Source organism: Corythoichthys intestinalis, chromosome 3 (assembly GCF_030265065.1).
Source record: "Corythoichthys intestinalis isolate RoL2023-P3 chromosome 3, ASM3026506v1, whole genome shotgun sequence".
NCBI lineage: Eukaryota > Metazoa > Chordata > Actinopteri > Syngnathiformes > Syngnathidae > Corythoichthys > Corythoichthys intestinalis.
In genome coordinates, this window is record NC_080397.1 from 30961174 (window position 1) to 30985235 (window position 24062).

Genomic DNA, 24062 nt, shown 5'->3' on the forward strand with positions numbered 1-24062 from the left:
CCGCTAGCTTGCAATTGCGGGAAGTAACCAAGTGCTTAAAGCCATTAAAACTTTTTTTTTTCTCCCATCACAACAACTGGTCTCTTTCATGCCCCCCCTGAAATTCAATCCGGAGGACTTTTTTTCATGATAAAATGTTATGCAGTACAACTCAGGTAAATTACAGAAGACTGCAGGTTCATAATAGCACCTAAAGGTAAAGGTTGGGGAATGGGGGGGGGGGATATTAGGTATAGGACTGTGGCGAAATTACCGCAAGAATCAATGGAGGAAACCGGCAGAAAACCACATTAGACAAATGATTTCAGACTTAGGACTGCTGTATAACTACTGTTGTTTATTTGTTTTGTCTTCTTGTATATGGCGGAAAGCACTCAGGTGACTTGAAGTTCTGCTCTGAGAACCCCAATTTGGCCAAATTTCAAAATTGTCTGATATGCACGTGTGATACATCATTGGAAAGCTTAAAATCTCAATTTTGGGGGGGCGGGGGGGGAGAAACATTTTGAACAGGAGGGCAATTAAAAAAAAAAAAATTAAACAGCAAAACCCTAACTGGAGGTGAGAGCATGCGAGAGCAGAATGAAAGACGCCACGATTTTAATGAGATATTATCGCGTACATACCATGTTTCGATCCAAAAACTCCATGTAGCATGTCTCACCGAGTGTTAAGACACAGCTGTGAATGGCCACAGCCGGATTTTTTTATTTTAGGGGTGAAACATGGTGATATAACAAAGGTCGCAATGCAGAAATCGCAGACATCAAGGAGTGGCTGAGATTTTCTTTTTTATATAGTTACCCATTTAAATATTATTTTTCAATTTTTTTTTGTTTGGATCGATTATTTATCATCTAACATATCGGGAAAATGAGACAGTAACAAAAAAATACAATTAAGCGATAGTTATGAGGTAAGTATCTGTGACTTTTTTACAGACGCCACATTTTTCATTGTGACGTAAGTTGTTTAAAAGTTTAAAATATGCAAGTGAAATTTTTTAAAGTCATTTTTTAAAAACTAAATATTAGACATCAATTAATGATTCTAAGCTAAAAATGACAGACATTTTGAATAAACTGCTGTATTTTAAGCCAAAAGAACAGTTGTGTTTGATAGAACAATACGTCTGTATGCTGCCATAGCAGATTCATGGCGCACTAAGCCTCCAAACCATTTTTAATTTGTCCATTTTACCCTGAAACCCCTGTTAACAGACGTCGCGCAACCTTTTTTTTTTTTTCATTCTAGCCATAAAAAGGTAAGTAATTGTATTTATTATTCAAAATGTCCGTCATTTTAGTTTAGAATCATTAATTGATGTATAAATTTTAGTTTGAAAAAAAAAAAAAAAAAAGACTAAAAATTATTCACTCGCGTTCACTTGCACTCGCAAACTTTTAAACGAATTACATCACAATGAAAAATTTGGCGTCTGTAAAAAAGTCACGGATATCTACCTCATAACTATTGCTTAATTGGATTTTTTTTGTTACTGTCGCATTTTCCCCGATGTTAGATGATAAATAATCGATCCAAAGAAAAAAAAAAAAAACAGAAAAATAACATTTAAAAGGGTAACTATATGAAAAAGAAAATCTCAACCACTCCTTGTTGTCTGCGATTTCTGCATCGCGCCCCTTGTTATATCACCATGTTTCACCCATAAGATAAAAAAAAAAAAAGCCCGGCTGTGGCCATTCACATCTGTCTTCACACTCGGTGATACATGCTACATGGAGGTTTTGGATCGAAACAACATAAGTATGCGATAATGTCTCGTTAAAATCGTGGCGTCTTTAATTCTGCTCACGTGTTCTCGCCTCCAATTAAGGTTTTGCTGTTTACATTTTTTTATTAAATGCCTTCCTGTTCAAAATTTTTGCTCCCCCAGAAAATTGAGATTTTAAGCTTTCCAATGATGGATCACACATGCATTTCGGGCAATTTTGAAAGTTGGCCAAATTGAGGGTCTCAGAGCGGAACTTCAAGTCACCTAAGTGTTTTCCGCCATATATATTTTTAGATTACCAAGTATTAGATGATTTTTTTCCCTAGCTGCCCTGGTACTTTTGTGCACCCCTAGCATCTGTCTATCTTGCCCTATGGAGCCTACGGGCCTGCCCTACGGCAACATGAAACAACATTAGAAGATTGACACTTTCTTTAAAATGCATCCCTTTTTCACGTTGTGAACAAAAGTATTGGCTATCATGGATGCTTACTGCAAAGGTGTTTTGTACTGCAGTGATGATGCTAACAAATAGCACGGATATCTCCATTTATACAAATGATAGGTGAAGTCAAATTGGGAGCCAGAAAGCTGTTATATGTGTAAAGTAATCAGTGGAGAAGCTGAGCAAAAATGGTAAATGAATGGGCAAAAATTGGCACAAACAAGTTGCACTTTTTAACATGTCAAGCATAAGCCTACTTGAAGCTATATGGCAAAAACTGACCTGAAAGTCATTAGAGAAATCAGGGAGACTTCCAAGCATTTCTTATTGCTAATGGTACAGAACATTTGAGAAAGAAATTATGTGCACAAAATATACTTACCTGTAAAAGCTATTCCCAGCAACATTTTGTCCCTACTAGCATTGAGTAGCTGTTGGCATACAGTTAAAAGTGTATATTACGCTCTAACTTTAAGGCCTCAAAAATTCAGTATTTGACACATTTGATTCTACATTTGATTATGTTGAGAATAAAGATTTAATATTCACACAAAAAACACAACCTTTTTTCAATCATCCATACGTAGTAAAAAAAATATAGTTTGAAGGTTATCAGCCATATCCAACTACTCTTTAAGTTGGATGCATATGTACCAAAATCTAAAGAAACAACAAAATGCACAAAGAGGCAAATGGTAATCACCAGAAGGGAAAGAAGGTCTTAAATATTATTCAAATTGAGTATACAACCAAAATATGTCTCAGTGACACTCTCCCATTCTAAATCTAGATACAACAAATCCACAAATGGCTGGTCCAAGTCTTTTTAACTTCAGTTTAAATGTTTTCTGGATATTGGTAGAAGTTTTCCCAAAGACACCAACATCATTTTCATAGATATCCACACTGAGATTCCTTCTGTTGAAGCTTCAGAATTAACTCAAGTAAGTTCATTTGCATAGTCAGCTCCTGAAAAGAAAAACAAATATCTCACATATAATCGATGTGGTTTGGTCTGGTTCCACAACTATTCAACATCTATTAGTAGGTTTAATAATGCTGATATAACTATGTTTAGCTGCAAACCTGGGGATTTGAGGTGATAAAAAACCCAGGAACTCCAGCCTTTTCCAGAGTATTCTGTTGGTCTGTAACTTTTTGGTCAATCTCGGACACTATCTTCTTATCCATCATTCTTTGTTCTTCTCGCACACGAATTTCCAGGGCCTTGGGATAAAAAGACAAATAGAAAAGACAGCATTGTGACGATAAATGATTTAGTTTCTAAAGTGTGGATTTTTTTTCTGTGTGAGTCCAAGTCCAAACCTTTTCCACTCCAGGTTGATGGAAGGCCAGGTTGTCTGAATTATTTAGCAACATTATCAAGCAAGTACCATCTAAATGACAGACGTCTTACCTCCTGTTCTGCTTGCTGATTTGATCTGAGCAATGCCAGGTTGTGAGACTTGCATGACTGCAGGGATTCTTTGTGCTTCCTTGCTATATCTTGCTTGAGGGCTACACATTAAAATAATGAAAAGTTCACATTTAACAAAAGCAAACACAGATGTACAAAAATCACTAGGCAAGTTCTTGATTTTAAATTTCCCTGTCGTCACGTTGGCAACTGGCAATTAGTATTAAATAGACAATGCTCTGTGTTAACCGAATAGAGCAGTCCAGTGAGCACTATAGTTTGCTGTAGTGCTGCAACAATTAATTGATTAAATCAAGTAATTCGATTTTAAAAAAAGCTTCAAATCAAATGTTGCTGCTTCGCGTATTCTTTTAATTAGAAGTGGCACTGTAAAGGTTTGTTTTGAAAGTGTTTGTATCTAGTTTTATTGATTAGGGTGGATACATTGCTCCCTAGTGGCAACAGTGAATATGACATACGTTTCTTTTTTCTTTTCTTTTTTGCACTCTTGGTCATCCATAAATTATGCATGTCATTTCCTGTTGGTTTTCGGTCACTTCCTAATAATTTGGGGACATTATTGAGTCACATGGCTGAATCCAGTTCCTCCCTGTTAAGACCAACATAAAGTAAGTTTTTGTTTAGCTACTGTGTTTTATTAATGCATTCTTAAATTTTGTTTATAGGTATATTTAGCTGTTTTTTGTGGAAATATGTTTGAACGATTCGTTAAGAGCGCTGAAAAAAAACAAAACAAAAACAAAACAAAACGTTAGTATTATATAGTATTTAAGATAGCTGATTTTTGCCATGTAAGTTAGCCAATTGTCCTTTTGTTGTACTTAGATCCTCATTTATTTATATTGTTTGCTCCCAAGCTCAGGTATTTTATTATTTATATAATTTGATCCTTAGGTCAGGTATTTTAATTTTAAATGCATCTATTGCTCTAGTGAAATGAAACTGCTGTTCTGCATAGTTTGATGAAATACTCGGGAATTTTATTTTGTATTCACATTTAATGCTCTTTTGAAGGTGCAATCGTAGCAAGCCTTTGTTTTACATCTCCTAAAATTTATTCTGCAACGTTCAAATGGTTCTAATCCGATTACTCAATTATTCAAACTAACTAGTTGATAGATCGGCTACTAAAATAATCGATACCTGCAGCCTTAGTTTGCTGTGACAACTTACTGTTTTAAGACATCAGGTATATCCATTTCACTTAATCGGTTAAAAAAAATCATATAATTTTCTATCTACATGTACTGTATATCGAGAGCAAGTAAATGCTTTTACCACAATGACTGCATTCTTTTGCCATTTTAGTTTGCTGGGGTGTTGTGAGATTTTTCAAAACTAAAATACATGCATTGGTTGAATTTAAGGTAAGGAAACGGAAGAGGACCAACCTTGGTGCTCACAGTGCAACTTTTGTCTTTGGCTGTAGAGATTTCTCTCTGTCAGGTGCTGAATGTCAAGGAGTCCCTGCACAATCTCATAAACTGTTCCATCAATGAGGGCCAGTGCCAAATCACCCAGTGTGTTGTAGGACAGGCGTTGTTGGAAAGAGCTGATCAAAAATGACAATCAGTGTTTAGTAGATTGAACAATAATAGAAGTTAACCACAAAATCGGTCAGTATGAAAAGCAGTTTGAGCATTCAGATCTCTTGAATACCACCCAAATGGGCTTCACAAACAAACAGGATGACACACACACACAAATAAAAGGTCATCGCCAAAAATCGAGTAACGTCCAAAATTTTATATAGATGACACAAAACTTCAGCTACATTAGGTCAAGCCTATGTAGCAGACATCTCCCAAGAATCAAGTCTGTACAACAAAACTCTTTGTTTCACTGGCGCTCAAAAATGTGCTCCAAATGAGCTTCCCGGCACTCCAAGCACATTTGGATCTGGCAGGCAAAGTTTTCTATGACCCTCCCGCGGTCGTCCAGAGTGTGATTGTCTGTTAGTGTCTTTACAATTTAGGTTATGCACAGTCCTATGGGTTCCAAACTTGTGACCCATCTGTAAATCAGTGAGTGGACAGAAAATTCTCGACATCCGAACAATTCTTTGAATTGCAGTTGAGCTGCGTGAAATGGATAGGTTTCAGCCGAAAATATGCCTCAACTATAAATGTTTTTTGCTCAGTAGTCCATGGCATCTCGAAGATAAAATTTGGTAGACTCTTAGAACATGAATTCTTCTTGGTAAATCCAAAAAATAAAAAGGATTAATTATTTCAAAAGTTATTCAAGTTTATGTGATGACCGTTTTTTGTTCTCACCCTGTAGATCGACACCATGGCGCCTTCATGGTGCCACCCGGAAAGTGACCTCACTAATGGTTTGTTGATTTTTTTATTTTTTTTTAAATTAAACAATATATGAATGAAATTTTAAGAGGTAAACTACTTTTCTGCACCAGTAATACGATATCACAGATAGGCCAAACTAGTAAGCATATGTAACACACTAGGAGCCTCTTACACCCTAATAGTAGGATCAAATGACAATTAGTCAGAGGTGGGTAGAGTAGCCAAAACATTTACTCAAATAAGAGTAGCTTTACTTCAAAATTATACAACTCAAGTTAAAGCAAAAGTAGTCGTCCAAAAGATGTACTCAAGTACAAGTAAAAAAAAATACTGGGTGAAAACAATACTCAAGTAATGAGTAACATTGTTAGTAACTGCTTACATTTTTGTTTGATTTGTGTTTTTTTAAATAATGGTATTTTTTTTTCTAAGCACAAAGTTTTCTAATATTAACTGTTGTCATAATGATACTGTACAATAACCCATTACATAACCACTTTAAGCCACAGAAATACAAAAAACCCCATTGCATTCCAATGACAGAAAGAAAAAAAAAATACATAAATGAAGCATTATTCGTCCAAAGAGCATGAGTGCCCTCTGGTGGAAAAGATAGATCTTACTTTGAATAGAGAATAGTTCCTTCATAATTACCGTCATGAAATTAAAAGGATCATATCCGGTTTTCCGTGGTCAATCGGGGTCAAATAAAAAGTGGGAGAGAGGTTAAAATCCACACTTTCGAGTCATGTTGAGGGCAGTGCTCTATGTCAAATACTTCAATTTTTGCGGTGCTTTAAAGACACCACATGATTGAACAGGCTGGGGTGAACATAAAACGGCAAGCTTGCGTGTGATTGGTATAATGGAGTCATGTGATTATTTTTTAACGTCTCATTGGTGAAATTAGTAGCGCTATAATTTTGGCATCGCTACGAAAAATAATTAAATAAATCTAATATGTAGAATAAAGAGGAAAAATGTAACGACTCTTGTGTAGCCCAGAGTAGAGGAGAAAGAGTAGCGTTTTTTCCTTCACAAATCTACTCAAGTAAAAGTATGGCAAAGTAAAACTATTACAAGTACATTTTTCTCAAAAAGTTACACAAGTAAATGTAATGGAGTACATGTAACATGTTACTACCCACTTCTGACATTAGTTATGTGACGCTCAGTGTTGTCAGTGAGGCGTTACTTAGTAATTTGATTACTTTCTTTCAGTAAAGAGCAATCTAACGCGTTCATTTTTCCAAGCCAGTAATCTGATTAAAGTTAGTTTCCTTACTGCCTGTGCGTACTATTTTGTTGTTGCCTCATATCGTATGTAGAATGAAGAGAACTGTAGTCATGTACGAAGAGCATTTGAATAGAAAATATTCCTCTTGAGTTTGGGAGTGACATCACATCTCATGTTTTCTCACATCTCATGTTTTCTCATCGGGGAAAAAAAAATGGATCACACATATTACCATGCGAGCGCTGTCTGCCAAGGCGGTCAACAACATAGACTCGATGCCTCTTCAGAATGCTAATAGTGAAAGGCAGGAGGTATATCACAAACCGCTGCATTTGCTCACTGGAAATTCAGCCATTATTTCACATGTCAGTCCAGTAAAGATGACAAACTTTGCGCTGGCTCAAAAAGACTGTCGACCGCTAAAAACTTGACATCCAATTCAAGGAACCCTTGGAATTACAGCACAACGTGACAAAATAATTCAAAACAAAGCCTACATACAGGTAACGAGACAGCCAACACTTCTACAGTTTGTAACCAGCCTTGATGTACATTTTATAGTTAGAGTTTGTAACCATAGGTGGAGTTTTACTTAAGTGGGATTGGGGGCAAAACATGTTGCGGACTCTGACACAAAAGTCAAACGTTTGGACACACCTCATCATTTTTGCGTTTTATACAGTATATGTTCACTACTATTGTAAATTCTCACTGAAAACATCAAAACTATGAACGAACAACTGAAAACAGGTTTTATATTCTTCAAAGTATCCACCTCTGAGGGTTCTCCAAACTTTTGGCCTATACTGTATACACATCTTGACACTGTTCCGGTTCAATCAACAGTTTAAGCTCAGTTGTTGTTGGTAGCCTTTAAAAGCTTATGTTTAAAGAAATTCTAAATATCCATCTTGCCTCCTCAAGTGTAGTTTTGGCTAAGCAAAGCAAAGCAAAGGATAGTCTCTAAGGTGTTAGTAACATGATCTTTTCGAAAAATGATTTTGACCCATTATGAAATACGTTGTAGGATTATTGTTCCTAGGATTATAGGATTATTTTTTGTTGTTTGTGTTATTGCTTTACAACTTTCATAGACAACATTTTAACGGCTAGATTTTTATTTTAATGGGGAAGTTCAGAATTGTTTACATTAGGCTTAATCTTGGAGTTAGCGGTGGGGGGGGGGGGGGGGTGTTAATTAGTCGTTGGGGTTGATTTGATTTGGGCTCCGGAGTAACTAAGCTAGCGCGAGTCAGTGTTGGTTGAAATCAACTCCATCGATTAATTAAAACAAGAGATGGAATGCTCGAGCCTTCCTGCTCGAATCTGATTCGAACAAATGAAGTAAAGGTGTGTCAAAGCAGTGTTCCGAAAACAGCGTCGAGCAAGCCAAAAATCACGTGACCACTGCTGACGAGGCCTCGAACGTCACAGATGTGTCAGCGAGTCACACTGTTTCCACAGGAAAATGAAAACTCGATGGGAGCCCGCCCGCTCAATTGGTGGGAACGCAAGAACAAGTGGCAGAATAACACAGTTATTCAGCGGTTTTTTTGAGAGGAGGAATTTTCGCGAGTGCTACTAACTTTTGCTCATTTTCAAGTCAGGAGTGGGAATATCATAATCGCTTATATCTCATTAAATTCATTCACATTGTTATACACTAGATAGTGGCATACGTTTATTTAGAATAGATACAAATACGACACAATCACCCCCCCAGAAATTATACTCAATTAAAAAATAAAATTTCATATACCTTTCCTTACTTTTATTCGGCTCAATTATTTCCATCTTATGATTTTGGAAATCTTTATAGTATGCAATAAATAATACCCCTGTTCCTAAGCACTGTGCTTACTGTACTGTAATATTTACAAAAAAACTAACACTACAGAGTTACTCCCCGACCATCTAGAACGAGCCACTTACAAGACTAGCACTGTCGTGTCTTACAAATACTGCTTTGAACACGTCTTCACAGACAAAGCAATGACACGGGCTTAAAAAGGTCAACTTTAATTGTGTAAATCACACTTAATGACGACATGATCTCACAGTTGAAATAGACGACATCCACTTAATTCTGTTGAAGATATGTAATGCTGAGGCAATTTGACAACTTTAGTTTTAAAAAGAAACATGCACTGTTTATCCAGTAGATGGAGCTCTTGCAGTGTGTCAAACGCCTCGAAACAGTGATTCAATTTAGGGCAATTGTCTCAAAAGTGGTTCATTGTTTCGGAACGCCTCGGTTTTTCCATCCCTAATTAAAACCCGCTAACTCAAAGATTAAACCTTAAGTTAAAAATTCAAATACATGCGATGACATTTTTTTGTTTTCATTTTTGTTGAGGCAGCAAAAGGAGAAAAATTGGTAAAAAGTAACTGATGTTACTTTTAAAGTAACTTAGTTACTTTGATAACATATTAATCAGTAAAGTAACTAGATTACTTTTTTGAGGTGTAATCAGTAAATAAATTACTTTTTTAAGTCATCCGTGACAACACTGGTGACACTATCCTACTAGTATGCTAGAATTGTCCTACTAATATGCAGCAATGCCATGAAGTAGAGGGGTAAAAACAATTAGGCTCGAGCGTTTACGTCACAGCAGCACGGGATCGTGCGAGATTTGCGACAACGCAGCCATTTCGGAAGCACGTCTGCATCACGGGACATTTAAACTTACCGGCAAATACAATTCAACTACGAGTGCCAAAGATGGAAAAATGTAGGGAAAACTTGCCAGTTCGATACAGAGACAAACTTGTTACCACAGCGAAGGACAGATATGTGAGCAATTTTAAGGATGTGAACAATGTTGACCCTCACGAGCAAGCCGAACTCAAATGGAATAAAGATGTCGACAAGCTTCCACCACTACGCAAAATGGACATCATGCTGTATTTAGTGTTTGGTGTATGTTACTACACTCATCAGCAATTCCGAAACCACAAATCGCTACAAAGCTACGAACAGTTTTGCTGCGGATGGGTGCGGGATCTGCACATTATGGCCATAGCAAACGGCAACACTATCTTTCTAGCAAAGGTAGGCAATGTGTGTTTACATTAGTCTGTGACCACGGATGTACAATTTTTTTGTTGCAGAAAATGTAGCCTGTGTACAAATTCTTTGCCACTCTCTCACGTCAAAATATTACATCTTTTTCCATTAGGAACGACAGGAATTATGTCTTATGAAGACAATGCACATGTATGCATGCTAGTTGTTTAGCTGTAGCTATAGCTAACAACAGGCCGACTTAGGGCATAAAGTTACTGAAATTTGCGTAAACAAACGAAATTAACTTACCGGAGTGCATAGAGCAAACTCTGTGTGTAAAGAATCAAACGTTATGCCCTTCCTTCTGATCGAGGCCACCCATGCCATTCTTCGACGTTTGGTAAGTTCAGATATGACCTTTCCCTCGCCTTTTCTCTATGTAGGGATCCGGAAGAAACTCAATGGTGTTCCGTCGAGCTGTACATTCTCCTTTCTATTCGATCGGTTGTTGCAATTCTTTACCGCACAATAATTTCCAACCATTTTTAAAGAGCGACCTGTGTTGAAATGCCTCACTGTTTATGTTTTTCGCTTCCACAATGGCGATAGAGGCGGAAACCTCGCGAGTGCCACGTCATACGCTCGAGCCTAATACACAATTGTTTTACTAGTCCTCATAGTAGTCCATGTAGTTGTATGTCCTTTGTCTTGAGTTTGGTACACAAGCAAGAAAACTAAATGTAACTTGTTACTAATTAAGCTGCAAAATTGTTCATTGTTGAACACATGCGTGCTAACATGTGTTACTAGTAAATAATGAAGTTCCATTTGTTAGGATTTAGCACTTCTCTGGTCAAGTCAGCAAACATATGCCCTACTGAAGACAAAAACGTATTGGCGCAACAAAGACCTTGAGAATGATATCAATATTTACCTCGGTAATTCTTTTGCTAAGATCTGTAGCTCTGACAAAAGGTAGTAATGTCGTTGTTGTTGTTTTGTAGGATCTCCATCAGTTACTGGAGGACAGCCATCCATCTTCGAATCAGTCAATCAAATCAGATACCAACAGCATAACTAATTGAACGAATACTACGTACTTAAGGGGATAATATGTGATAATAATTATTTATTAGACTCGATTTAACGGAATTCTCGTAGAAGACATCACCTTAGTTACGCTTTGTTAGCATGTAAGCTAACTTTGCAACTAAGAACTTAGAAGGACCCATGTTTGTTGCCCTTTCAGATGCCTGCATGGAATTCAAAAGACCTTGCAGTTGCTGTATTAATTCGCCAGGTGGCACATATTTATCAGAGAAAATCCTTACAAATCACTAAAATGTTCATTTGCTTATTCTGTGTTGTGCAAAATGTAAATTAATGTATCAAAGAAGCAGTAGGAGTACGTTGTAAACGCTATCAAATATAGAGGTATTTAATGTTTAATGGCGCAAAATGGTCTATTTATTTGCGGTGGCTTTGTATTACTTAAAAAAAAAAAAAAATGGAAGAGAAATAAACTGTTGAAATCCGGGCGAACCGACTTTGAGCTGTGACCCCACAGGCTGCCTTACCACGCGCGCTGCTGGGCGAACGAGCGTGCGTGCGCGCGCGCGTGGAACGATGTGAGCGTGTGTCTTGCGCGCTCAAGGCGCAGTGACATGAAGAGAAGGGAGGATAATAACGTTTGGACCAGGACATCGCACATGGGAGCATTGGATTCATAGCTGAGTCGTCGCCAAAATGGCAAAAAATACATCATTATATTTTCGCATTGTCGAGGGCAGGAACCTCCCAGCCAAAGACGTGTGAGTAATTCCCAAAGAAGGCAGGTGTTTGTGTGTTATGTTAAAGGAATACAATCCTAAGGCAATTTTTTCTTAGATCTCTTTATTTAAGAACAGTCCTGAGACTTTGATGTTTTTCCTTTTGAAATATGTAAACTCAGATGACCTACTGAGTTGAATGTTAATAAGTCACCTCCATCGTACTGTATAATTCTCTCATAAAATTTTCTTTCCACCTCAAGGTCGGGGACTAGTGATCCATATTGCATAGTCAAAGTTGACAATGAAGTTGTGGCCAGGTGAGTTGCAGTTTTTCAGTGGTTTCCCTTCCCCTCCATCACCGTACCTAATATTCCACTTCACCTGCTACTCTACATACACACTTGTGAGTTGGTGAGGAGATAGTGTATTCAGGGTGGGTACACTGTGGCCCCTTCCATAGCAGAGAACATGATACTGGTCTGGCCTTTAAAAGACCTGCAGGTAACCATGGAGAGAATGCATCAGTAGTTGCATGCAGTATTTTATGGAAGGACGAGCTGAAAGATGTTCTCAATTTGATCTGTTATGTTCCCTGAATATCAAATTGGCAATTCCTAAAATCTTTTTTGATCGTCACTGCAGTGCAGTGGGATTTAATAAGAACATCTGAACTCACTAGCAATTGTCCCAGCTGGTAGAATTTGAGAAAGTGGCACGTTTCGCTGCAAACACCCACGTATTACACACAACAATGTTCTTCGTTCTGTGCAAATTTGTTGATTACTGTACTTTCCTTTACTTGTTAATGCCTTTTGTTTCCCATCTTGAGCAAATGTTGAATGCATTTAACCATCATACAGATTAATTATAGGGATGTCCCAATCGCATATTTTTGCATCCGAGCCTGAGTCACTTGATTTTGAGAATCTGCCGATATCTAGTCCTGATCCGATGCTAAAATTTGTACTTTTTTTTTCTTTAACAAAAGTTTCAAATATGTTACAGTACTGTACTGTTTACAGTACTTCCTCTTCCGTTTTTTTCTGGGAGTATTGTGGAGTATAAAATGTGTATATTTTTGTTTCCATTGTATTTCTGGATTTTTTTTTATTACTTATTATTTATTACTTTTTAACCATAAATCATTATTTAAAAAAAAAAAAAAAAAAAAAAAAAAAAAAATATATATATATATATATATATATATATATATATATATATATATATATATATATATATATATATATATATATATATATATATATATATATATATGGCGGAAAACACTCAAGTGACCCGAAGTTCCACTCTGAGACCCCCAATTTGGCCAAATTTCAAAATTATCCAATATGCATGTGTGATACATCATTGTAAAGCTTAAAATTTACATTTTCTGGGGGAAGAAAATTTTCGAACAGGACGGCATTTAGAATTTAAAAAAAAATTTTTTTTATTTAAACTCCTAAACCCGAACTCGAGAGCATGAAAGAGCATAATTAAAGACTCCATGATTTTAACGAGATATTTTCGCATACTTACCTTGTTTCGATCCAAAAACACTGTGTAGTCTCATCGAGTGTCAAGACACAGCTGTGAATGGCCACAGCCGGACTTTTGGGGGATTTTACAGGTGAAACACAGTATTATTAAGGGTCGCAATGCAGAAATCGCAGACATCAAGGAGTGGTCGAGATTTTCTTTTTCAAATATTTACCCTTTTAAATGTTTTTTTTGTCCCAATTTTTCTATGTTTGGATCGATTATTTATCATATCAATATATCATATCATATCACAATATCGGGGAAAATGCGACAGTAACAAAAAAAAAATACAATTAAGCGATAGTTATGAGGTAGATATCCGTGACCTATTTACAGACACTATTTTTTTCATTGTGAGTTAATTTATTTAAAAGTTTAAAATATGTGAATAAATAATTTTTTATAGTTGTTCTTTTTCTAAATCAAATATTAGACATCAATTAATGATTCCAAGCTAAAAATGATAAACATCTTGAATAATAAATATAATTACATACCTTTTTATGGCTGGGTTGAAACAAAAGCGGTTGCACGGTGTCTGTAAACGGGGGTGTCCAGGGTAAAACGGACAAATTAAAAATAGTTCGGGGGCTTAATGCGCCACGAAACTGCAATGGCAGCATATAGATATAAGAGATAGACATTGTTCTATCAAAAACAACTATTCTTTGGGCTTAAGATACAGCAGTTTACTTTAAAGAGGGGTGCAAGAGCAGAAACTGCCTTTTCAGCCTTGTCTGTGTTTTCCGCCAAATATATATTTAAAAATATAATCCGATCCTTTTCACCTGATTCTGATCCTGTGAAAAATGCCCGATTTCCGATCACATGATTGGATCTGGAACATCCCTAATTAATAAGCCTCATTTTTTACCCTCAAATTAGAGCCCTTTTGGACTGGTGAATTGAATTTTTATATGAACACTCTGTCGCATTTGTCAATTAGCAAAATCAGTCATAGCTACCTTTATCAAAAAGCTAAAAGGAAAGCGATGTGTCTTTCCTTGAGAGTCTTGTAGTGTATTCCACACTGTATCTTTTGAGTCATCAATTTTGTCAGGCAACAATTGGGTTTACAGAGCAAGGGCATGAAATATCTTCACTTACGTTATGTGCCGATCAGTATGTGAGCTCAGAAAGTTCTTTTTGCTGCCTTCAAACCAAGTTGCACCCAAGTTTAATCCAGATGATACTGATCCTTTATCCAAAGTGACTACAATACATTCTTTTTTCCCCTTGTTATTAAGTAACAACAATTCATGGTGATTTTGTACATCCACATTTACTGTGTGACCACTCTTTTCAGGACTGCTACAGTGTGGAAGAACCTTAATCCCTTCTGGGGTGAAGAGTATACACTTCACCTCCCAATGGGTTTCCATTCACTCTCCTTCCATGTCATGGATGAAGATACTATCGGGTAAAGTCATTAAGCCAAAAATATCAGCAACACAAATCTTATGTCAATTATATGTGTTTTGCAATAATGGTCGTGTTTGATTCATGGTACCCGAACAGTTAAATGTTTTCTTGACAGTACTTGTGATTTAGCCAGGTTTGAGTCTCATGTACGGAGTGTTTCGGAAAAGACCCAAAGGCTTAGAATAAACTAACACTATGCATTGCACCGGGGTAAAGGTTTTTTAAGCCCTGGTCCTTGATCAAATTAGTCCTCTAATCAGCCCATCACTTGTTTTCATTGGAGTTCGGATTGCATCTCATCAAGTTTTATCTTCTTCAACAGCCATGACGATGTTATCGGAAAAATTTCTCTGACCAAAGAAGCCATTGGATCTCAAACTAAAGGTACGACTTGAGTGGGAGGGAGCATGACTCAAGTTCAGAGGTTAAATGCTCATGGACTCACATGACATGAGTTTGAAATGTTTTTTTTAAAATTAATTAATTTATTTTTTCAAACCAAACCTCTGGGAATGTTTTCTTTTTTTTGTATGCATGCTCATTTTACTGTATATCATCTTGGAAATGTTTACAAGGACAGTGTTACCCTAACCTTGCTTATGCGTGGGAACAAAATACAACAAGCTGACATTGAGGAAACATAACTTTGAAGAATGACACTCGACTTGATATGAATCTTGACATTGGCGAAAGCACAACAATTTTATGCAAATAATCCCCCACGGAAAATGATTTAAACAATAACTAAAAAAAAAAAATAAAAAGTTTGTTTCCAATAAATTTGATATCTTCATCTGACTACCACAGCAATAAATACATTAGTGATGGGCAGAACAATTAAATGCTCTTCCACTAGATGGCAGAAGGTACAATTAACTTACGTATCCTCCTCTGGCCATTCATACAAAAGAATGACAGCTTTGTGATCAACAGAGTACGTAAATTTGTAAGTAAATTGAGAAGAGATCATTACTATTTTGTCATGTATAATTTTCTTGATATTTTTGTCTGAATTTACATCGCTTGTTCACACTTTTCTTGTTTAACATGTCATTATTATTCTATAAGATTCTCTGAAACAAACAAAAAAAGAGTTCACTTTAACTAATCACGGTCAGTATAGTATTCACAGAGCCCAAAATATTTTAACTGGGAGGGCTGGCAGTGATCCCAGTCAAAGAGGATTGGACATGTATCGCCAACTTGTCATCAATGGTAGCCAACTAGTTAATTTATCAAATAACATTAAAGCCGTTACAACAGTAGGATGGTTGTTGGTCTGTTTCCTTAGTTTCAGTGTTTTAAGTGAATATACTGTACAGTGGGACAAATAAGTATTTAGTCAACCACCAATTGTGCAAGTTCTCCTACTTGAAAAGATTAGAGAGGCTTGTAATTGTCAACATGGGTAGACCTCAACCATGAGAGACAGATTGTGACCCCCCCCCCCCCCCCCAGAAAATTACACAACCAGGGCAACAAAGGAGTGGCTTCGTAAGAAGCATTTCCAGGTTCTGGAGTGGCCTAGCCAGTCTTCAGATCTCAACCCCATAGAAAATCTGTGGAGGGAGTTCAAAGTCCGTGTTGCCCGACGACAGCCCCAAAACATCACTGCTGTAGAGGAGATCTGCATGAAGGAATGGGCCAAAATACCAGCAACATTGTGTGAAAAGCTTGTGAAGAGTTAAAGAAAACGTTTGGCCTCCGTTACTGCATACGATAGGTACATAACAAAGTATTGAGATGAACTTTTGGTATTGACCAAATACTTATTTTCCACCACGATTTGCAAATAAATTATTTGAAAATCAATCATTGTGATTTTCTGTTTTTTTCCCACATTTTGTCTCTCATGGTTGAGGTTTACCCATGTTGGCAATTACAGGCCTCTCTAATATTAAAAAAAAAAAAAAAATTTCAATTAGTGGTTGACTAAATACTTATTTGCCCCACTTGTAAACACTGCAAAATAGTCCAATATAACGAACAGTCAGATAGAGCAGATATGATTTGTCCATCAGTCGTTGGCAGCCAATAAGTTAAAGGCAAGTTATTTTACCAACATTTATTACGTCTGTGTGGAATGGTCAGTGCTCGACAGTTGGATAAATCTGACGAGGGTTGATCCTGATGAAGAAGTCCAGGGAGAGATCCATCTGACTCTACAACTGCTCAAGTACACAGAGAAGATTGTCTTGCGATGTGACGTGATTGAAGCCAGGTATCAAAATCAGATCTCCTTGTTTTGAAAGGCACTATCATGTCCTTGTGCCTAGCACATTGTCATTTTGATGAAATCTTGCCATTATAATCATCACCGTCAAATTGCAGGCAACCATTTTCCCTGCCTGAGTCAACATACCACCCTCACATTTCTCAGTGTCCCATCTGTGGGTTCTGTCCACACTCACCCTCTCAAGGAGGGCGATAATGAGCACGTCACCCGGGGCTTGTGACTGTTATTCAATCATGTCCTTGCCAATGTAAATTTTCTTGAAAGAATGAGGTTAAAATGAAATGCTGTTGTTACACTAATCCTAGTGTATGGCTAAATTGTGTCCGTTGGTTGACTTACATGCCAGAGACTTGGCTCCAAGAGACATTTCTGGAACATCAGATCCATTTGCAAGAGTTATTTACAAGAATCACAGCGCTGAGACCTCGGTGAGCTCTTGCTTCATGTTAGCTGCGTGCAGTAGATATAAAAGAGGGATGAGGTTGAGTCACACTATTTTTTCCCAGATTATTAAGAAGACACGTTTCCCTCACTGGGAAGAGACACTGGAGCTGGACTTGAAACCAGAGGAACTTAATGAAGAGGGAACTGTCATTGTTGAGGTCTGGGACTGGGACATGGTGGGCAAAAACGATTTTCTGGGAAAGGTGAGGAAAGTCTGTTGTTAAATCTTCCAAGACCTACAAATAAGGCAATATCTGCAATTTGTATGCACATTAAAACATTCTGATGCATTTTTATTCCTGCAGGTGGAAATTCCTTCTTCCTGTTTGCAAAAAACTCTATTGGAGAGCTGGTTTCGTCTGCTACCTTTGGGAAACAATGAGGTGGATGCAGGGTGAGGATTATGAGTGTGCGTGTTTGGTCAGCATTATCACATTCTGATGAATATTACGCTTTTGGGGGGGGGGGGCAGTATCTACACTATAATAGCATTATAGAGTTAAATTTAACATTGCAAATGTAACACTCTAAGCATTTTTGTACTTTCATCTAATCTCTTTCCCTATGTCCAGTGGCAAGTTGGGCGCACTGCGTCTGAAGGTACGTTTGGTGGAGGATCAGATTTTGCCGTCTGTATACTATCAGCCCCTTATTGACCTTTTAGTCGAGTCTGTGATCTCCCCATCTGAGGTTAGTAGCTTTTTCCGCAAGTGCTCAAATTGCTTCATTTGATACATAATCATAAACGCATTTTAAAAAATGTGCTAATCCTCAACATTTGTCCACAGGCTTCTTATTATTAGGTTTATTATGAATTCTTGTTTGCCTACGTCAAGGGCAAAGACATTATACAAGGTTTCTTTTTATCAGGTTGAAGACAGCAGTGCATTGCGCATGCTGGAGGACGTAACCACAGTTGAGAGCCGACAAGATGTGGCCATGACCTTGGTGAAGATCTACTTGGGTCAGGGCCTGGTGATTCCTTTCTTAGATTATCTGAACACCCAGGAGGTCCACCAAACTAGTAAGTTGGAAATCATAACACTGCACTGTAAACTGCATGGGAAAAATGTGACATTAGACAATACACCTTGTGTGAGACTCTTCTTGTTCTCTCCGATTCTTGGTTTTAGCATAGTTTAGTACATGCCTGGCACTAGCACTCTCAAGGAATTGGTTTTCAGACCACTAATGCTACAGTCATGGCCTTTGTGAGGGAAGGTCAAGCTCAATCAATGCTAGTGAAATCTGTTCTGGTTTGTATTCGTTATGCTTAGGCCTGCGCTTCACATCCACTGACACCTTGCAGCCACAATAATAATATCCAATTCAAAAGCTGCATCAAATAATCTTTTTAAAATAGGATAATACAGTGATAATAAGTTTTTATTGTTGTGGTTTTCCCCATGATCTGGTACTGTATAATTGCAGATTGATTTGCCGCAGTCTTCACTTGTATGCTAATCAACCTTATTGTCTTTTTAAAGGTAGAATTTTTGATGCAGCTCATGTCTTGGATATGAATATACTGTGCAAGATCTCATAATGTTGTGGCTGGTTGGTGTATAGTCCACACAGTTGGGCTCTGATATTTGTATACTTTTAGCTTATTTTGAAATGACACGTTTCCATGGCAACACCTCACAATCAGTAGCAGGTTTATTAGGACTATACAGTAAGATGGTGAGTTGAATCACTGACAGTAATCATTTAAAAACAGGGGTGAAAGTGGCTAGAATTTCTTGCGGGAACTCCCTTACATAAGGGTAGACACAAAGCCCTTTTTTTTTTTCTTTTTTTCTTCACAAAACCACCGAAATGTGAAAACTGCTTTTGGCACAGTTATAGATATAACATACAATCAAACACAACAGGTTTCGCACACACACTGGTTAGCACGTCCGCCTCACAGTTCAGAGGTAAAGGGTTCAATCACTGGCTACGGCCTTCCTGTGTGGAGTTTGCATGTTCTCCCAGTGCCTGCATGGGTTTTATCCCGGTACTTGTTTCCCCCCACATCCCAAAAACATGCAGTGTTGGCTGATCGAACACTCTAAATTGTCCCTAGGTATGAGTGTGGGCACGAATGGTTGGTAGTCTCCTTGTGCCCTGCGATTGGCTGGCAATCGATTCAGGGTGTACCCCGCCCACTGCCCACAGTTAGCTGGGACTGGCTCCAGCGCCACGTAAACCTCGTAAGTATAAGCGGCTTGGAAAATGAATGAATGAATGAATGAATGAAAGGTTTCACATGCAATAGGCTACTGCATTACACCGAAACAAGGCATAAATGAGAAACTGATTTCCATTCAAAATTGTATTTTTTCACTGATTTACAAAATTCAATCAAAAACTCCCATCTAATTTTTATTTTCCCTCATTTCCTCAAATCTTAAATGCAAAACCTCAATTTCTAACTATTCAAGAACAAAGGATGTACATTTTAAACTGAAGATAAGGTAAACACTGAAATTTTTTAAAATAATAAAGATATGAGTAACATCCAGTAACAAAAAATAAGTACCGTACAAATGACTTACATTAGGCACAGTAAAATGTAATATATTTTGAAGATAGACCAAACATTGACTTTCTTTTTTAATTATTAGGAAAAAGGTAAGAAGCCTTATGTAAATGAACAAAATAAATCCAAAGTGCACATTAACTCATTCACTCCCAGCTATTTTCACTGGTGCAACCCCCTTTGCTCCCGGCCGTTTTACTGGATTTTGATTGATTTTGCAAGGCCCATAGAAAATTCTGTTCTATTGCTATATAAACATGGAACCCACCAAAAGAAAGATTAGACTCTCTTCTTTCAGCAAGAAAAAAAGTTAGTTCATATCTTTTTTAGAAATCAGCATTAGAAAATAGCTTAGTTTGACCAATTTTCCAATTTCTGATGAAAAAACAGAGAAATTGAGCTTTTAGTAAAAGTATACATTTCAAACATAACTTTGACTTTAACACAGCTATTTTTTGCTTTTGTGACATACCAAACATCTGAATAATGTTTTCCTTCTACAAAATAACATAAACAACAAGACAAATAGAGCTTTTGATAGGAAAATAACAATTTATTTACACATAATTGAACTATTGAACTGAGCGATGACGCTGTTGTGGCCGCGACAGCCGGGGTAGACTTTTCCCTCATTGCCGCCTGTCTCATCAAGATGGGATTTTTTTTAGTCTTTCTTTTGTGGTGACCACTGCCTCGTGGCGGAGTTTGCCTGGGGAACTTGTGTGGGGCATGTTGTGTTCCTGAGGTGGAACTGGTTTGGCCATGCACGTTTCCAGCTGAGTCGCGGGACATTGGAGGGTCGCGGGGGACGCGAGTGGCTGAGCACGGCGGTGCGGGCTCTGCTTGGCGAGCAGCACAGACTCAACGGCATCGTCCGCTGCACTGGTGGTCCCGGTCGTTCTGCTCGGTCGCCCAGCGCCTGGCATCCCGGGCGTCCTCCCGGTTGTTCTGCTCGGTCGTCCACCGCCTGGCATCCTGGACGTCCTCCTGGTCGTCGCACTTGGTTGTTCGTTGCTTGGCGTCCCGGACGTCCTCCCGGTCGTCCTGCTCGGACTTCCCTTGCCTGGCGCCGTGGACGTCCTCCTGGTCATCCATTCGGTCGTCTTCTGCTGGCGCCCCGACCGTGCGGCCCGGCCGTTCGTCCCGTTGAATCGGGTTGCGGGTCTTACCAAATGTGCTACTGCCCTCCAGTGGTCAGTTTTATTGCTTTAAAATGGATTTTCAGCATTGTGCTTTGGAGCAAAGTTGCATCAGAACCTAGAGATGTCTCTTGTGAAAAAAAAACGTAAAAGACGTATATATACGTTTTTGGGACACTGAAACAATTAAATATAGAACGTATTTGTACATTTTTGGGAGCAAATGAGTTAACATTAAAGATGTTCTTAACCTCCCAAATAATATAAAATAAACCTCATCACCTCTTTCCTTTCTCTTAAAGATTTGATCAATTTTCCGTTGTCCTTTTAATTCAACAAGCTTGTTTTTTTCCCCTCTATTTGTTGTTCAAAAAATGTGCATTTAAACCAATCAGCGCTAACTATCCATGCTGATCACTTGTCATTGTTTTTGTTTTGTTTTCGCTGCCTGCATGTGCTCAGCGACGAGTTGTCAGATACAGAAAGGATGGGAAGAACAACGTGGAATAAATAAGTAATAAATGTCAGTGGAAACATTACTTTCCACAAGCACTTTATTAGGCTTGTTGTTAACACTTGCATATGAAAATCTGACGTTAGTAGATTGTTCTTTTTGGAGATGCGTGTGTGGCAGCGTGGCAGAATGGCACCGTGGTTAAACGTAGAGTTTTGACAGTTGCCATCATTTTTGGGATCAAGGCACCTTCCGGCCCGTTCTGACCCACTTTCACCCCTGTTTAAAAACTAAACCTTCAAAAATTAATTCTTCTACTTATTCTTGTACTTTTGTCTTTGGATTGTCTCATGTCTTATTTGTTCATAATCTTTGCTGGGATTTTCATCTTTAACATTCTTTTTTTTTAATTTTGCAATTGTAGCAGATCCAAATACACTATTTCGCTCCAACTCTCTTGCATCTAAAGCTATGGAGCAGTTCATGAAGGTGAGTCATTTGGTGAGCCTCCACCCTCTTTCAATGTCAACCATTTCAATTCTGATCTTGGTCCATTTTTAATGTACTTGCGCACATCTTTCAAAAGTAATGATTTGATTTCAGCTTCTTACACGCAAACACTTGTTTCCCGTTAGGCTGTTGGCATGCTGTATTTACATGAAGTGCTAAAGCCCATCATCAACCGTATCTTTGAAGAGAAGAAGTACATTGAACTGGATCCCTGTAAGATTGACCTCAATCACACAAGGTAAATCTAACCTATAGTTCAGTTTTTGATAACCTAAAGTCATATGCAGGATCTATCTGTATATACAGTAGCTACACTGTAGATGTGTCGCTCACTATTTACATGGCTGCACACTTATTTTACACTTTGTCCTTGAGAGGAATACATGAATCTGAGAATGAAATGTCAGAAGGGGGTGGCTGTTGCCAGGCAACTGCTATGAGCCCCCTGAGATGTCAATTTATGACGAGAGCGCCAGGATCTAACAAAACTCTTTTTACACTAGCTGTGCATGTCATTTTATAGATGTGTTTGTTGCTGTTGTAAGCATTTCCTTTATATTATTTTTACTAAGAAAATTACCTATTGATGGGCTAATGATGGGCTAAAAAAAAAAAAAAAAAGATCACTTAATAGATCGTTATGGAACTTGGTTGTGAGTCACGGTTAAGGATGGAGCCTATTAACGTGTGTTCTTACTTGCGGTAAGGCGAATTTCATTTAAGGGTGCCGTGTCGGAGGCAGAGGTGCGAGACAGCAGTGTGGAGTTGCTGCAAAACTACTTAACCAAGATCGTTGAATCAATCGTGAGCTCAGTTGAGCAATGTCCTCCTGTCATGAGAGTGGCCTTCAAACAGCTGCACAAGCGGGTAGAAGAGCAGTTTGCTGAACCTGAGAACGAGGTCAGTGTGCTCATAAAGAAAACGCCCCGTGTGAAATAATATCATATGTCACAGCTTATAGGTTAAGTATACATCATTTTGCAGTTTTAACAACGCTTGTCATCGTCACCTCATGTTGAACAGGATGTGAAATATCTCGCCATCAGTGGATTCTTTTTCCTGCGTTTTTTTGCTCCTGCTATCCTCACACCTAAATTGTTCCAGCTGAGAGACCAGCATGCTGATACACGTACAAGCAGGACACTGTTACTCCTGGCCAAGGTAGAATTTACAATACACATGACAATAGTTAGTGCATATTTGTATGAAAAATGCTTCTAGCCCAAGTTGCAGGACAAAAAGAAAAATACGACTGTTACAGCACATACTGTTTTGTTACGATAACATATTTGTACTACTTTATCATGCCTTGTTTTAAATGGAAAAAAGGACATGACAGATATAAGTCCTTTATATATTTTAAATGAACTAAGACCGTTAGGGTGTGGTTGTCAGGGTCACACAGCCTTGCAACTTCTATGGTCTTAATGGCCGCTGTCTGTGGTGCTGAACTGCTGTTGCCATGGGTCCTTTGCCGTGTAAGCGATGGGCTATTTTTACGACCAACTCTTTGTGCAGCCAGCAGACTATGTTCAAAGAGAGCATCAGAGAGGGGGTTTACAGGGTCGTCCTTCTCTCCCACGGCCAGGTGGGTGCTGGACAAAAGGCCTCGCAGCGTGTTTGGCTACTGGGACATTTTTGATCTGTGACTTTGAGTAAAACAACAATTTGTTAGCACATCTGCACAGGCGTGAATGTGAGTTTGAATGGTTGTCTGTAGTGTTAGGGTGTACTCCACCTTGAGTCCAAAGTCAAATGGGATCACTTACAGTGGGGCAAATAAGTATTAAGTCAACCACCAATTGTGCAAGTTCCCCTACTTAAGATTAGAGAGGTCTGTAATTGTCA

General features: G+C 38.1%; 2 protein-coding genes across 3 annotated transcripts in view; one reads left to right on the forward strand and one right to left on the reverse strand.

Moving 5' to 3' along the window:
• Positions 1–2167: 2167 nt before the first annotated feature.
• On the reverse strand, positions 2168–11412 carry dgcr6 (DiGeorge syndrome critical region gene 6). Its single transcript, XM_057832378.1, has 5 exons — positions 11106–11412; positions 5010–5170; positions 3598–3698; positions 3267–3407; positions 2168–3149 (listed from the first exon to the last, which is right to left on the reverse strand). Exons 1-5 carry the CDS (start codon positions 11207–11209, stop codon positions 3072–3074), a joined length of 585 nt encoding a protein of 194 aa, XP_057688361.1. The 5' UTR covers positions 11210–11412; the 3' UTR covers positions 2168–3071.
• Positions 11413–11756: 344 nt separating this feature from the next.
• The window catches only part of LOC130913805 (rasGAP-activating-like protein 1), a 28127-nt gene continuing 15821 nt past the window's right edge, over positions 11757–24062 (forward strand). The window contains exons 1-14 of one of the 2 annotated variants that reach the window (XR_009062819.1): positions 11757–11982; positions 12204–12260; positions 14792–14905; positions 15230–15291; positions 16999–17128; positions 17490–17571; positions 17650–17790; positions 17893–17981; positions 18160–18277; positions 18458–18611; positions 22129–22193; positions 22340–22452; positions 22922–23114; positions 23238–23375. Coding sequence is in view for 1 of the 2 variants with exons in the window: in XM_057832677.1 (XP_057688660.1) it covers positions 11918–11982; positions 12204–12260; positions 14792–14905; positions 15230–15291; positions 16999–17128; positions 17490–17571; positions 17650–17790; positions 17893–17981; positions 18160–18277; positions 18458–18611; positions 22129–22193; positions 22340–22452; positions 22922–23114; positions 23238–23375 (1521 nt within the window). In the remaining variant the exon portion in view is untranslated. The remainder of the gene's footprint in view (positions 11983–12203; positions 12261–14791; positions 14906–15229; positions 15292–16998; positions 17129–17489; positions 17572–17649; positions 17791–17892; positions 17982–18159; positions 18278–18457; positions 18612–22128; positions 22194–22339; positions 22453–22921; positions 23115–23237; positions 23376–24062) is intronic. The other variant, XM_057832677.1, reaches the window with a different exon arrangement.

What these genes read in the sequence shown, in the direction of transcription:
- dgcr6 (XM_057832378.1), bottom strand. Translation starts at nt 11,209, where the DNA reads ATGGATGGCTGTCCTCCAGTAACTGATGGAGATCCTACAAAACAACAA. An exon ending in GTTGCACTGTGAGCACCAAG is followed by an intron (nt 3,699 to 5,009) that starts GTTGGTCCTCTT and finishes TTTAATGTGTAG; the next exon opens with CCCTCAAGCAAGATATAGCA. An exon ending in ATCAGCAAGCAGAACAGGAG is followed by an intron (nt 3,408 to 3,597) that starts GTAAGACGTCTG and finishes TTTTATCCCAAG; the next exon opens with GCCCTGGAAATTCGTGTGCG.